Here is a 15,110-nt window from a genome sequence, read left to right on the forward strand (position 1 = left end):
TCGGAGTCTGAGGGGATGGGTTAGAAGAGCCACCAATACCAGATGGGCTATGTCTCGATGCACTGAATTGAGTTGAAAACGGCAAAGATGTTGGAGCAACATTTCCAATAGAAGGATTAAATATGGATATGAAAATAGAAAATGTGGTGTTTGTGAATTTTGATTTTGTGGTTGGAATATAGGAAATTGATTATTATAAGGAGCTTGAAAATTGAAATTAGGAAGATTTTGTGGATTTGGATTTTGAAATGTATTCGATAGTGTGAAGTTTTGATTTGGAATTTGAGAGTTTGAGGTTTGAGATTGTTGGGTAATTGGAGTTTGAGAAAAGTTTTGTAAGTAATTGAAAAAGAGTTGAGTTAGTTTGGATCTATTTTTCTGAACAAAAAATAGTAGCGGTAGAACTTTGATTTCGTAAGATTTGAAAGAAGCTGAAGAAGAGTAGAAGAAAGTGTGAGAATAGAAGTGTATGTAAGTAGTATATATAGAGTAACAAAATATTAATTTATTAATAACAACGGTAATATAGTAACGGCTAGTTTTGCAACGGCTAATTTTATAATGTGGTTAGTATTTCAAATTTCATACACTCATCTTCATTTTCTTCCAATGGTCGATCTCCACTTTTTGTAGACAAATAGTAAATGGGGCCTTCATTTTATTACCATTGGACATATTTTAAATGGAGCTCAAATCTACGACAGATTAGTCTTTGACCAGTTGGGTTGGAGAATAACGTGGACTAAAAAAAAACTATTATTATGGGATGTCCATAAATAAATTAAATTATATATAATACCAGAAATGCTATACACGCATGTAGGTTATTCTTCAATTTTTCTAGGGGTGAGCACGGGTCGGTTTGGTTCGGATTTATGATAAAATTAGAACTGAACCGATTAAAATGTAATTGGTTTGGTTCGGTTCGGATTTACATTTTTTTTGTAAATGTACCCGAACCAAACCAAACCGATTAAGAACGGATTGGTTCGGTTCGGGTAATTGGGTACCCGATGACTTTGAAATTCATAAAAAAAAAAAACCAAATTTTTATCTTAAAAATTCAACTAGTACAATAAACATGTAACATCAATAGAAATAATCCAAACATGTTAAACACCAAATACATTAAAAACTAAACTCATTAAAATCCAAACATATTAATAATGAATAATTATTGTCTAATGGAAAAGTCATATATATATTTTTATTTTTTTATTTAATTAATATATGATCGGGTTCGCGGGTTGTTTCGGGTTCCGCACCCCCAAAACCGATACCCGAACCAATCACTAACAAAAGTTATCGATTTAGTTCGAGTTGGACCCAATTACCCGTTGATTTCAGAACCAATTTAATTGGTTCGGTTCGAATTCAGACGGGTAATTGGGTACCTACTACCCGTGCTCACCCCTAAATTTTTCCATATAGTGGGCACAGTGATCCTTGAGAGAGAAAGCAATTTGCTTTGTCATTTATCTTTTGGCATGAATTTAATCTTCACCTAGTATGAACTATATATACTATCGTCAAAATTTCAAAAGGTATTTTTGGTGGGTTAACTCGAACAATATATCGTCATTTCTGAAGACTAATATTTTATTTTATTCTTTGAAGTTGAAATCATTCAATTACAAAATATAAGTATGAAAAACTTATATGTATAACAATTTTGGATGTATCTCTAGCTAGTTTGAACCTTAACAAAAATTTAAATATTTAATATATACGTCAGACACAACCCAGTAACCCTAGTTGGGTTACTTTCAATTTAATATGCAATTTGGATTAAAGGATACAAAAGTTGTATCATAATGCGTTTTTCACCTTTGATTTCATGATTTCGAAGAAATATTTATCACAATTCACAAGAAAGCATTGATTGTACATTGGCACAAATCCATTTATGATTTATCTGTTTCCTTTTGACCAATTAGATTCAAAGTCCTAACTCTTAAGCCCTCTGATGAATATAATTCTTAATTAGCAACGGAAAAAACTTCCTAATATAAGAGCCACTCATATTGTTTTGGTGCACCAACAACATAGCTTGTTAGTTACATAGTGGGTCGGGCTACTGACAGGAGTTTGAGATTTGTGGTTCGGCTTGTTTTAGATTTGATTTAGTTTGACTTGTTTTATTAAATAGGTCAGGTTTAAATTTTTTATAAAATTTATTAGTTAAAAAAGATTAGGTCATAGACTTTAAAAAATATAAAATTTGTTGGGCTAATTCACCAAAATATTTTTTTGTAAAAATAAGTTATTTTTAGTTTAGACTTTCACCTATCACTATATATTAAACACAAAACAAAGCTAAAAAGAATCAATAATCAAGACTAGTTAAGATTATAATTTTTGTTAAATTATGTTTTATAAATTATAAATTATAAAATTTAGAATAAATTTAATATTCATTTTAAATTTTTTAAGTTTATTATTTTAAATTTTATTTTACGAAATAGACTTTTTAAATAAGCTCGTATCTTTGTCGGACTTTAAACAAGTCAGACCCAAATTCTGAAAAAAAGCTTATAAGAAATAATAAGTCTAAATTTAAAACATCTACTTATAATATAGATCAAACTCATCCAAACCAAAGTTCGAATCGACTCAGCCTATTTCTACTCCTAATCAAATACAACATTATGATTATGATTGGGTGTTATAGTGTCTTCTTGCTCAAGGAAATAATCTTTTTGTTTTGTCCAATGTTTATGTCCACCGAGCAAAAGTCATTTAGGTTGTCATTTAGCACACACCGACTTTGTATCCCATGATACGATAAGATTCCCTTCAATCCATGTAGGGTAGACCTACTTTTCACATATCACTTGCCCAAATCTAATTCCCCTCTCATTCACTTATATTTAAGTGAGGTTAGAGTCCAATTAGAGAACTAATTATAAATGAAGCTAGAGTCCAATTAGAAAACTAATTTTTGGTATTCAATTTTAAATATTTTTTAATATTTTTGTTTTATTTTTATATTTAGAATTTTTTTACTTAACACTTATCTCTCATCATTGATCATTCTCCTCCGACCATTATTACCATAATACCATCTCTCAATATTACACTCGACGCTATCACTATATTGTCATCATTTCTCATTGTCCATTATTTTTCTATTTCTGTTATTATTACTGCCATCAATTACATGGTCTAAACCTTAAATCATAATTATAAATCCTAAATTTTAAACCCTCTAAAAGGTAAAGGTTAAAAAAGTAATTTTAATACTAAGAAAAAAAGTTAACCAATGTTAATTAATTTAAAAATTGCTATATTCATATATTAACTAGAGGAGTTATTTGCCAAATATGAATACCTAAACACATACAATACAAGATATTTAGAATTTATAATTTAGTGCTTAAGACAATTTGGAGCATCATTAGTCATGAGACGAATTTCTTCAAATTATACTTTTCAGGTAGGTATACTTTAATATGTGATTTTTATTCATATGCGATGTTACTGTAAAATGGATATCAATAAAAACTTTTGATTTAACTACTATTTACTATCTCAAAATTTCTTTTTGTCTAAAAAGAATTAAATTATATATAAAAAAAAAGAATTAAGTTATTTCATTGTTCTGAGTGAATGAAAAGAAAGACAAGATCTGAGAGATGGCGAGCATGTTATTTTATGCATAATTTAAGTTTAGTGTTGATCACACTTTGTAATGATTTTATATTATTAAATTTATTTAGGATGAGAAATATAGTTTTTGTTAGTTAAAGTGAGTACTTTAACAATGAATGCTTTCTTTACAACGGTTGCAAGGCATGAGGGGCATGTTGATAATGCCATGATGATAATCAAATTTGACTTTGTAGAAATTTATATTAGTGGTCCCTTTTCTTAGAAATGAATTCCTCGCTAGCCATTCTACTAGCAAAGAGGCCCCCTCTTGTTTCTTGTCGCTATATTTTTAACTTGTTGAAGCAAAGTGCATTATATTGCTAGATCGAAAGATTCCCATTATAAAAAAACACACATTAAAAAAAGGAGGGAATTGCTATTTAAATAATTAAATAGCATCAAAGATATGGAAAAATAATTCAAATTATCCTCAATATTATCTTTTCTATATGAATTTTTCCCATGTTTTTGTTATAGTAGTTATTGGTTGTAAGGTTGATTTTTAGTTGTTTAAATGGTTAGTAAGAGAATAATTTCTTTGTATTGATAAGTCTAAGTAATTTTAGGTTGTCAATCGACCAATAAAATATTAGAAGAAAAATAATAGAAAAGAATGATCAAATGGGTAAATATTTAGAGTTTAATACGTAAAGAAAATTTATAAAATTATCATCAAATAGTATTTGTTGATTTGGATAACCATTCGAACAGTAAACATGAAAGTTAGTTACTTTTTCAATGTAGTGTGTACAGAAAATACATCAAATTATTTAACATAAGTTGGTTGGTGACTTTTTGAGGGTCCACTTGACTCTCACTCTCTATAGCATGCCTGTTCATATATGACAGAACAATCAAGCATGGCCAACACGATAATCGTGTTTCTTCATATATGCACTCCTAAGGAACAAACATTTAGTGCAGACATGGCTTACCATAATCTCCTGAGACAACAATAACCCATGCATTCATCCTCCTCTCCTGTAGGTTCCGAGTGTTCATTTCTTGATACACAAAAGACAACTCTCCTTTTTCTACCATCCATTAATTATTCCTATTATATAGAGTCCAAATTTTGTTTAATCCATTTTTTATTTTGTATTTCAATATATACTTTATACCGATGAATGATTTGGTAATTAATGTTTTGTACATAACTACATATAACATGGTGATTTTTATTTACGTTTAGATACATGATTAATACTCGTCAATAAAAATGTTTCACTCAATCATACTAAAAAAAACTTTGGTTTTGTTAAGAAACTAACTTTTTTTTTATCCAATATCAACCAATATATATTAACTAATTATTGACCGAGAAAAAATTAGTTTCCCTTTTCCCTAATATCTTTTATCCAACACAACCGTAAGAGGTCGTTGCCTAAAGTTAGTTACTCATTAGAACTCAAATAACTGTTTATTTCATTCTACATATGCAAACTATAGCACAAACTACTGTATATATACAGTAATACAAAATCTACCACGTAGAGAACTCATATTTTGGAACCTTTGTGGTGTTTTGCCTGTGAGTCAAGTTTGTATAGTGAGAGTTCTTTTACACTAACAAGACCATATCCTATGATCTAACCTTAGAGATTTTGTCATGACTACACTAATAAGTAATAACTTATGTATGAGTCTCCAAAAGCACTCAAGAATTTCTCATTCCTTCAGGCGATGTAAATCCTTGAGCATCTTCAGTGAGACGTTTCATAAGGTTCATAACAGCGGGAAGAAACCTCGATGAAATCGATAGTATCCCAGCAAGCTGCAATTTGGCAAAATAAATGCTGGTCACTTTCCCTAGTTGATATCATTGCCATAGTTGGAATATGGTTCCAACAAATTAAACTCAATAATGGCAAACATGAATTTCAACAAGTCAGCTATACTTGTTCTTATCCTTAATGAATTTTTCCTCTATGTGATGTGCTGCTATGTATGAAAAGATGGCATGACAAGCAATCTTATAAGTTTAGCTAGTGCGTGTATTTGTGCACATAGCATTGTTATTCCATGAATTCAATAAAGTAGACAGAAAAACAACCATAACAAACAGAAGTTTCACTATTACTCACAGTGCCATTTCGAAACTCTCCTTCTATATTCATGTTCACCCAAATGGCCTTCCCAAGTACAAAGACAACAAACGTAACCAGCAAGTAAAGCGGATTTCTGTTTCAAGTAAAACGTTAGCAACTATTAACAAAAATAGTTAACTTAAAAGATAGATTTCAGGTTATAGGAAGTAATATTTACTTTAGAAGCAGCATAAATTCATTAAAACCAAGAACAACCATTGCCAGTATAGCCCAAGCAGGCGGTAACCAATTGTTGTTTCGCTTGTACGCCTCCTGAACCCACAACCGAAAATCAGGAAGGAAATGAAATAGCATCAATGTTAAAGAAAGGAACATGAACATAAACATAATCATAAAAGTACAACAGTCAAAACCTTACTAACTTACCTGAGCCGAAATAGCTTGAGCAACTGTATACTCTGTCTCTTTCTGGAACTGCCTCCACAGAGACTTGCATTGCACTGGAGTGAGAAGTGTATCTTTTGGAGGAACCTACATTTGTCGTAGTTTTGTAAATATTATACTGATGGTTATAACATTATCAGAGAAGAAAGAAATATTATTATGTACTACCTCCTCCCATGTGCTTGAGGCCAGTGGATCAGTAGAAACTCCTCTCCTTGAAGATGCAACAGAAACAGTTCCATCCATGAGAGCTGAACGGAGTATACTGTCAATTTGATCTGGCCTCTCATCCAAGCGTATGGCAGCCATATCCGATAGAAGGTTAAGGGACTGACAGATGGTAATAAAATACATTTTATATGGGCCAAGCGACGAGTAATTTCCAATATAATTTCAAATTTAAGCACAATGAAACAATTGGAGTTTGCACAAATTACCACTGTGCGAGCTTCCTGTGTAATAATTTTAATATCTTCCTTCCCAGTCCAAACTCTAGGGATTGAATTATTGTCATGATTGAAGACAGTAGAGAACCTAAAAGATACACCAAGAACCAACAAACCAACAAATTAATCCAACATATGAATGCATTAATTCATCTAAGAGAAGAAAATTGTGTACGAGATATGATGTATAAATACAAACCCAACAGCACTCACCAAACATACCAAATGAACAACACGGATGAGCTTTATATAAAACAATCTTTACCTATCTTTCATGAGAATAAGAATCTTCCCAGCTTCATCTCTTGCTTTGTTCTCCACCAGTTTTCTTGCATAGTCCCTTAAGCTTTGTTGCATTCTTTCAGTTGTTTCTTCATCAAGCTCAAAACCAGAAATGGAAGACAGAAATTCAGATACAACAGCTTCAGTCTCACGTTTAAGAAGTTTTCGAATTGAAGGCCAGGTATCCTTTTCCCCAGTTTCAAATATGCACTCCACAGGATCAACCAAGGCCTTGGCCAGTTGTTCCTGCGAACAAGATACTTGTACTTTAGTGTTGATAGAGATTACATGCATCCAAAGAGCTTAACCAGTTAAATCTCCATTATGGCAGCAATATGACCTCAAAATTATTCATTATTGCAGATAATTTTGCATCGCGCACAGACATAGCATGTGAATCAATATCGCGACGAAGTTTGTCTCGCACTCTGGAAGCATCCCAGCTAGCCTGTCTTACAGCAGCATCTGGGGATAAAAAAGCAATTATTAATATTAAAATCCAATCGTTAGGAGCGTGCATTTTAGTGATAGTATAAAAAGTTTCACGTTAACAAAGTAGAAAAATAGAGAGCTAATATAAAGTATGTTCATATAAGAAATATTCATAAACACTAGAGAAAAGAAACAGAAAGCATACTCAGCAGTTAGAACTAAAAAGATGGATCCAAAGACGTAGAAAAACTAAAACTCAATCTGTTAGAGAAAATATGAAATTAAAGAATTGCAGAAGTTACCAAGAGATTGTGTTTCAAATTTAAAGGATTGATTTTAAAATTATAAATCAATAAACTGAATATAAAAGTTAAAATTTTAAATACTATTCAAAATTTTTGGTGTATACAGTACTATGCATAAGAATTATGTTACCAGCAGATCCTTTGTCAAACTCAAGCATAGATGATCGAGTCCACATGCGAACAGCGGCAGCAAAACCTTTTCCACTGTTTAGTGATTGTTCCAATTTAATCTTGAAACTATCTAGAGCTTTAGAACGTAGATGGCCCAACATTGTTGAATAGGCAGGGAACACAAACTGAAAAGTTGACAATAAAAACAATATAAATCTTACTATACCACTCATGGAAGCTCAAAAACACAAGTATATTTCCCACAAGGATAAGTTAAATAAATCCAATATCAGATCACTAACATCAAAGCGTTTTTAAATTAACTATTCAAGATTTTAGGAGAGATGGTTTCACTATGACCAATCTGTAAGAGTTCATATTAAATGTGTAAGCTGGTAATACTGTAAGCAATGCATAAAATATGTTTATTGGAACATATAAATTATGGAATTGTAATCAGCACCGGGCTGCTGCAAAAGTCATCTGATTAGATCAAAACTGAATTAAATAATTAACTCAGAATAGGACTCTATGAACAAGAAGCCTCACATCAAGTGCCTTGGACAGCAAATGCTGCCGTTTTGCATTTCGCACACCTTCATCAAAGAACATTGCCTCTGCATCATATCTGTTGAGAACATGTTATCAGCAATATCTAGAAAGAAATATAAAAGTTTTAGAAGACGCAAAGTAATCCAAAACTATGATATGGAAACTTCTCCATCGACAAAACAGAGGATCTAATGACAAGTTGGACACATTACCAACTTCTAATTCACTGATATATTTTTTCTTGCTTTTACAGCAGATATATTTTTTTACTAAGGTACAACATAAAACAGCAAGTCAAGTAGTTATTTAACATAATTTTATCGACTAAATACTAAATTTCAACAGAACTGGATCTTACTGTGATAGATAGGCATCAATAATTGAGCTCAGCTTTTCCCCAAAACCACGTACTGGACCTTGTTGAACAGCTTTCTCCAATGCCAACCAAACCTAAGCCAATTCATTGCATGATATTAGTTTTCAAGAACTTCTTATGCAACTTACAGTAGAGGGGAACGGATGAGCACCTTATCAGAGCACAAGCGGCTAAACTTTTCATCAGCTATCTCTTCACAACGCACGGTGGCAACCATCACCTTTTAAATAAAATGGTAATATTTAAAACCAATGCACAATGACATGACATCCCAAAAATTAGATTTGTAAGGAAGTAACCTTGTCTTGAATGCGAGAAAATAAAGAGGTATCCACCTTTAGATCAATAAATGTGCTGTAGTCGTTATCTGTTAAATAATCTAGCAAGGGATACCTCTCAAATTTGCAAAAAAGCCCATTTTATGAGTTTTTCCAAATAGGATCATAAAAAACCTTATGAGCTGGAAGATCAAGATCCTTATTCTCTCGTATGACTTTCCATATATTCTGTGCACTAATAGAAAATCCAGAAGCTGGCACAGCACCACGCCGATCGCCAGCAAGACCTCCAGGTGATATAGAATGAAAGAAACGCTTCCGCAATTGAGCAACCTGTACGACAAAGGAAAGAATCTTGCGGAAGAAGTCCAAATAGATTTCGGAATTTCAATATTTTCATTGACAGTTATAGGCCGAACAATGTCAAGAAGAACCCTTGACAATGTTTTGAAAAAAGGATGAATAAGAAACCATTCCAGCACAAGGTAAATGCAGTATGCCTTTACAAGCTACTAGAACCCATGAACTGTCCCATAAAAAAGGTACCTCTGTTATAAATTTATCCTCCTTGTCCTCATAGCTTGACAAAGCAGTAACCTCCACCTTCATTTCAAATGATTTATCATACATATGACAAATTTCAACAGTTAAAGTGACACAAGAGCTGGGGAAAAGAGAGTCTTCTTACATTAAAGAATTCACTAAGAGGAGTATTTTTATGAGCTTGTGGTTTTGGTACTGCATCCCAAATCTGTGGAATAGATATTGATGTCACAAGATAAATTAAAATGCCGCTGAAGAAAAAGAAGAACCATAGGAAAGAAAAATCTCAGAAACTTGGAAGAAATAAAATTATCACCTTTTGGATATCATCTCTTAGAATAGGCTCCAGATGCTCAAATGGGGTCTTCACAGATTGCCAGAAAAATGATCAACATCAAATAAAACAAAGAACTACGGGTACATTCTCATGCATCAAGGACTATATATCTAATAAACCGTTCATGCAAGAGACCACTACTCTACCTTGTGAAAAATTCAACTTTATTTAGAAGAATGGGAAGCAATTAATGATCCTAAGACTAATTGATCATAAAGGCTTGATCCCTTGTCAAGGACAAATAACTGTTAGGTTAAGGCTCATGAATGGTTTCATATATGTAGCATCGAGAAAGGAAAATAGTATTATATACCTTTGTTTTATCACGAATGACAAAAAGTAACGTAGTCTTGCGCGGGCTGAATAAACGCATCATGGCCTACAGATAAAAGAAAAGACTAAATTGTATAAAACTAAATATCAGCTAGAGGAGACTTCTTCATGGCTGCAAAGCTACCTGAAAAACTGTTTTCAAAAGTGGTTTGTTCGCAGCATGTTCCCGGCCTATATCATGACACCACCTGTGAATAAGAAGGAGTCTTCAACATTGAACAATAATTCAAAATGAATTCAAGTTTGTCTAGCCTCCAAATTTCTCATATTTTTCACTTACTCTTGAATCCAACTACTACTTTTAAGTTTTAACTCAAAAGGAAATGAGGAAAACAGGATTTGCAAAGATTGCTGTATGTACATTTCATGATCAGACTTACATGTTTATCAAAACGACGTCAGATATTGCCAAAGCAAAAAGAGCACTCTGTTTCTCAAAAGCGGTATCATCCTGTATGTTAGGTTTAAAACCACAAAAACAGGAGTGATGGAGTTGTGGCATGCATGATGAGCTCCAATACAAACATGTAAAAACAATTATTCATAATCTCAATGATATATTGTGGTGATTAATAGGAAGATTCTGTTAAGAGAGAATAGATTACCTCACCCCTCTCTCTTCCATCAGTACCCTCTAAATCCATAGCAATTGTGAATGGTTCAATCCCAACACATTTGGCTATCCAAATCCCCTTGGTCGTTTGAAATCTACAACAACACACACGATATTCAAATTCAATTAAGAAACGTTATTTGTACTCATGTCTCTATTCAATAGCTTGGAGAGATAAAGAGCTAACCTTCCCTTAAATGCATCCATCTCTCTGAAATTTGTGTGGAAAAGATGATTGAGTAAGGTGCTCTTTCCTGCTCATGAGTCGAACAACGAATTAATGAATGAATGATGAAAGTTGAGAAAATGAGTGAATGAAAGAAGAGAAAGTAGATTACCGCTACTTTGAGGACCCATGACAGAAACGACGGCATAAGAAAGGGCACAGTGAGAGAAGTTAGTGCTGGTGATGAAGCTGTGGAGGCCATCAACGTTGAAGTTACCTTTCTCATCGATGAGTTGAGTGCAACAACAATCATCTTCTTCCTTCATCGTGCGCTATACCGAACAGTAATCAAAATCAAATTCCAACTTGAGAAGAAGAAGAAGAAGAAGGAATGGAAGCAAAGAAAAATTCTTCATTCTTTCCTTCCCCCTCTCTGTCTTAAGCTTGACGTGCTTCCTTTTTCCTTTAACTGCCACGTCTACATCCTCAAGCTGTCACTATTGAGTATTGACTACTCTCTTTTTTCTTGTTTTTACTTCCATTTTAGGAAACATTCTATTCTATCCTATATCCTATAGATAAAAAATATTCAATAATTAAAATCAAAATTTAAAACAGACTGAAACGACATGAACCCCGAAAATACAAAGGAAAAACCAAAAAAGCTTAACACTTAACAGTGGTGGATGCTGTGTGCCTTATACATTGAGTTAATACGAAAATATGTAACCAAATTTAAGTCAAAAAGTATAATATACAAAATATAAATAAAGTATATAAGCTAAATTCAAATATTTCATATTAATATAATTAATTAATATTAAAATAAATTAAAATTGAGCAACTTTTATGCAATTACTAGACTTTTTATTAAATACAGTATATTACTTAAAGGAAAATGCGCCAAAACTCTTTTTAAAATCGAAAATGATTAGTAACCAAAGAAAATCAGCCAAAAACAGCCTATTTAGCATTTATTAATTGTTGCGACAATTAATTAATGCTAAATAAGACAAGTTCTAGCGGTTTTTTTTTTGTTTACCTAGTATTACCCTTTTAAAATTTACTCTCTCCGTAAATTTATTAAACTATCTAATTATCCACAATTATAATTGAGTTTTTCGTTTTATTTTCTTTTTTTGTGAGAATAGAATCCAATTGTTAATCAAATATAATTCGTGTGAGACTAGGTCAGAAAGTATTAATACGCTTGCCATGTATTTTAATTGTACATTGCGGTGATTGCATTTCTATCTTTCTGTACCGCTTCCCTTATCAAATCCACCGAAAACACTAACATGCTTCCATTCCCATTTATGTCATATTAATAAATCATTTTGATGTTCAGTTGTTCACCTTCTTCACGAGCCAGCAAAGTCTCTACTTAATTTGAATAGAAACAAATTTAAACATGAAAATAAGAAGAAATTCCATATAATAAAATTATATAAATATACTTGGGAAGAAATACAATCACGCTACAAATAAGTATATGATGCATATCTCCTTTCTACGGCCCATATCAATTTGTATGACCAGGCTCCGTTTCAGCCCAATGGGCTTCACACAAACGCCACGGGCCCATACAATGAACCGGGTATTTGTACTAGAAGATGATGGGTATACCCAGTAAATAAAAAAACTATATTATAGTGAATAGTGAATTAGTGATAGCGATACACTTTAAACTTAATTATATGCCTCTCTAATCCTTTGAGTTTATGACTATGAGGACAATTAAATCGATAATAATAAGAATCTTAATAAGAATTTTCTGTTTTTCTCCGTAGAGTTTTTAGTGCATTCTTCTCTAGCACATTTTACTTTAATTTATAAACAGTTCTCTGGTTGAACTGAACCCAACGTGGTTCCAGCGGCATGGACGCAAGAAGCTTGAGCAACTTGGTTCTTGTAGGTGAGCTTCACATTTTCCAACTTTATGCCACTGCATGGGTTCTTTGGACTACAACCAAAATTCACAGCTACCTCTGTCGCTGATGTTCCATTAATATTTTTGTATGTAACATCACTGATCTTCACTCCAGAGGCCTATAAAGAAAAACAAAATCAGTCTTTTATATAGCGTAGGCCCAATAGGCCCAAAAAAGACTCTGGATTCTGGAACTAACCTGACCGGGGCAGCCCTCGTTGTCCGGGCAGTAATTCTGGTCAATGAGAATGGGATTTTGAGCGTTGACCATGATTGCGTCTTGGAAAATGACGTCTCTCACAAATCCTGTGCTGGGTCTACCCCAACTCTTTATTCTTACTCCGTTTTGAGTCCCGGTGAATGTAACCGTTTTAACCGTCACATTTTGTACACCAGCCTCCTTCAGTTCCTTTCCCAAGCTCCCAATGCTGTAATTAAATTCAATTCCATCAACATTAATTCATGGAATCATATATACATTATTATTCTTAGTTTCTTATTATTACTATTGTTCTAGCTATTATTACCTAATTCCATGGCCAGGACCACATGCTATGTTTTCAATCCACAAGTTTGTGGTGCCAGGACCGATGGAGATGCAGTCGTCGCCGGTGCGGATCTTGGAGCTGAGGATAGTGACGTGGGAGGAGCCTTGGACGTGGATGCCGTCGGTGTTAGGGCTGTTTCCTGCGGCGGTGACAGAGACGCCTTGTACCATAACGTTCTGGCATACGTTGATGACTATGTGGAACAATTGGCTGTTCAATGAGCTCAATCCACTAATGAAAATGTTGTTGGAGTTGCTGAACAGCAGTGTCTGTATGTAACACACACCAAATCAAATTTTCAAATGATCTGAATTCTGAAGTAACACATATAATGGAACAGCATTGAAATTGCAACAACAAATTCAATATATACACCAAATGAAAAACTTATTTAACATTATTACTACCAACTCTTCCACTTAGTAATAATTAATATTTAGTTCACCACTTCAACTTCTAGCAACTACAATGAGCAGTTGCAGAAAAAGAAAACCGTTCCACTTCAGAACCAAATTCGTTTTTTTTTCATGAAATTACTTAATTAAACAACGTACCGTGGCTCCGGATGGGCAGCTACCCTTGCCGGAGTTCTTGCAATTCCAGAGGGCAGTGCCTTGGCCATCAAGCAAGCCGCCGCGAATGGATACGCCGTCAACGTGCTCGAACACTATCCAGTTGCCGTTTTTTCCTAAAATATTGTAATCAGAGGGAGCTACCAAGGTGCCCTGGATCTCAAATGAGATTGCCTTGTTGGCACATTGGCCGCTGAAGGTGATGCTGCCAACCAAGAATCTGCCTGGCGGCACCACTATGGAAGCAGGCTGCGTCGAGGCGCATGCCTGGGCCCAAGCACCGGTAAAAGCCTTGGCAGAGTCCGTGCGGCCGTCCGCCTTGGCTCCAAAGTTGAGCACATTGAATGTGGCTGCCGCAGCATTTGGCATACAATAAAGTAAGATCACAGTAACAAGAAGAGGAATAATAATAATAATGGGAGTAGATTTTGATGCTGGGTTCATTTTGTTGGAGAAGGAGTTTGTTCTTTGAGAGGGAGATTTGAAAGAAGATGTAAGGTAGTGGGAAGGTGGAACGGTTTGCGAGAATATTTATAGCTCAGTATTTCGGTGCATCCTACTTTGCGGACTGTGGGTTAGTTCTCTTTCATTTTTCTCATATGCCTTGTGCTTTTTGTTTTGCAGAGTTATCCTTTAAATTTATCCTTTAAAGTTTAAACAGTTTAATTTGAAATACAAATTTTGAAAAACAGTTGGAGTAAAATTAAAATTTAAAAATTCAATTTAAAATTTTTTAAACTTTAACACATCTCAAATATTCCTTAAATATTTCAAAACACAAATTTTACTCCATTCAATCTTTTTTCATTAATTAGTTTAGCATATTTTTTCTAAAAATATTTTTAACGTTTTAAAATAAAATAACTAATAATAATTTAATACTATAAAAATTTGAAAATAAGAGAAATAAATACAATTTTTTAAAAAATTAAAAAATTATTAATGAAAATTATCGTAATTAAATAATTAAATTTAGAGAATAATATTTTAAAGGATGAATAGTATTTCTTTTTGTTTTGGTATGTACTCAATATATGACAGTGTAAAAATAACTTAACTTGACATAAAATAAATAATAGTACCAATAAAGCAATGGAGAATTCTGCAAATCTTTAATCGTTATCTCATCATCATATTATTTTA

General features: G+C 33.1%; 2 protein-coding genes across 4 annotated transcripts; both read right to left on the minus strand.

The window, feature by feature from the left end:
• On the minus strand, positions 5,032-11,401 carry LOC107639140 (protein ROOT HAIR DEFECTIVE 3 homolog 2). 3 transcript variants are annotated; one of them, XM_016342570.2, is made up of 22 exons: positions 11,090-11,401; positions 10,939-11,005; positions 10,744-10,846; positions 10,519-10,589; positions 10,263-10,326; positions 10,119-10,184; positions 9,785-9,832; positions 9,614-9,676; positions 9,472-9,528; positions 9,100-9,258; positions 8,799-8,867; positions 8,630-8,721; positions 8,269-8,347; positions 7,739-7,904; positions 7,212-7,336; positions 6,855-7,117; positions 6,581-6,677; positions 6,312-6,473; positions 6,126-6,230; positions 5,917-6,011; positions 5,736-5,832; positions 5,032-5,425 (listed from the first exon to the last, which is right to left on the minus strand). In XM_016342570.2, the coding sequence occupies exons 1-22, from the start codon at positions 11,241-11,243 to the stop codon at positions 5,309-5,311; spliced, it is 2,319 nt and encodes a 772-aa protein (XP_016198056.1). In that variant the 5' UTR covers positions 11,244-11,401; the 3' UTR covers positions 5,032-5,308. The 3 variants fall into 3 exon arrangements, with proteins under 3 accessions (XP_016198056.1, XP_020976737.1, XP_020976738.1); XM_021121078.1 differs by lacking the exon at positions 9,472-9,528; XM_021121079.1 differs by lacking the exon at positions 11,090-11,401 and having other exon boundaries at positions 10,519-10,650.
• On the minus strand, positions 12,402-14,535 carry LOC107637683 (polygalacturonase-like). Its single transcript, XM_016341053.2, has 4 exons — positions 13,950-14,535; positions 13,375-13,664; positions 13,047-13,275; positions 12,402-12,966 (listed from the first exon to the last, which is right to left on the minus strand). Exons 1-4 carry the CDS (start codon positions 14,409-14,411, stop codon positions 12,748-12,750), a joined length of 1,200 nt encoding a protein of 399 aa, XP_016196539.2. The 5' UTR covers positions 14,412-14,535; the 3' UTR covers positions 12,402-12,747.

The sequence above is a fragment of the Arachis ipaensis genome, chromosome B04 (genome assembly GCF_000816755.2).
Source record: "Arachis ipaensis cultivar K30076 chromosome B04, Araip1.1, whole genome shotgun sequence".
Taxonomy (NCBI): Eukaryota; Viridiplantae; Streptophyta; class Magnoliopsida; order Fabales; family Fabaceae; genus Arachis; species Arachis ipaensis.

Bases quoted from the DNA above. Each gene is read 5' to 3' on its own strand.
- LOC107639140 (XM_016342570.2), bottom strand. From the start codon at position 11,243: ATGAAGGAAGAAGATGATTGTTGTTGCACTCAACTCATCGATGAGAAA. The intron at 6,012-6,125 runs GTAAGTTAGTAA...TTGTGGGTTCAG, and splicing joins CTCAAGCTATTTCGGCTCAG to GAGGCGTACAAGCGAAACAA. The intron at 5,833-5,916 runs GTAAATATTACT...TACTTGAAACAG, and splicing joins GAATTTATGCTGCTTCTAAA to AAATCCGCTTTACTTGCTGG.
- LOC107637683 (XM_016341053.2), bottom strand. From the start codon at position 14,411: ATGAACCCAGCATCAAAATCTACTCCCATTATTATTATTATTCCTCTT. The intron at 13,665-13,949 runs GTACGTTGTTTA...TGTTACATACAG, and splicing joins GCTGCCCATCCGGAGCCACG to ACACTGCTGTTCAGCAACTC. The intron at 13,276-13,374 runs GTAATAATAGCT...ATTTAATTACAG, and splicing joins GGTCCTGGCCATGGAATTAG to CATTGGGAGCTTGGGAAAGG.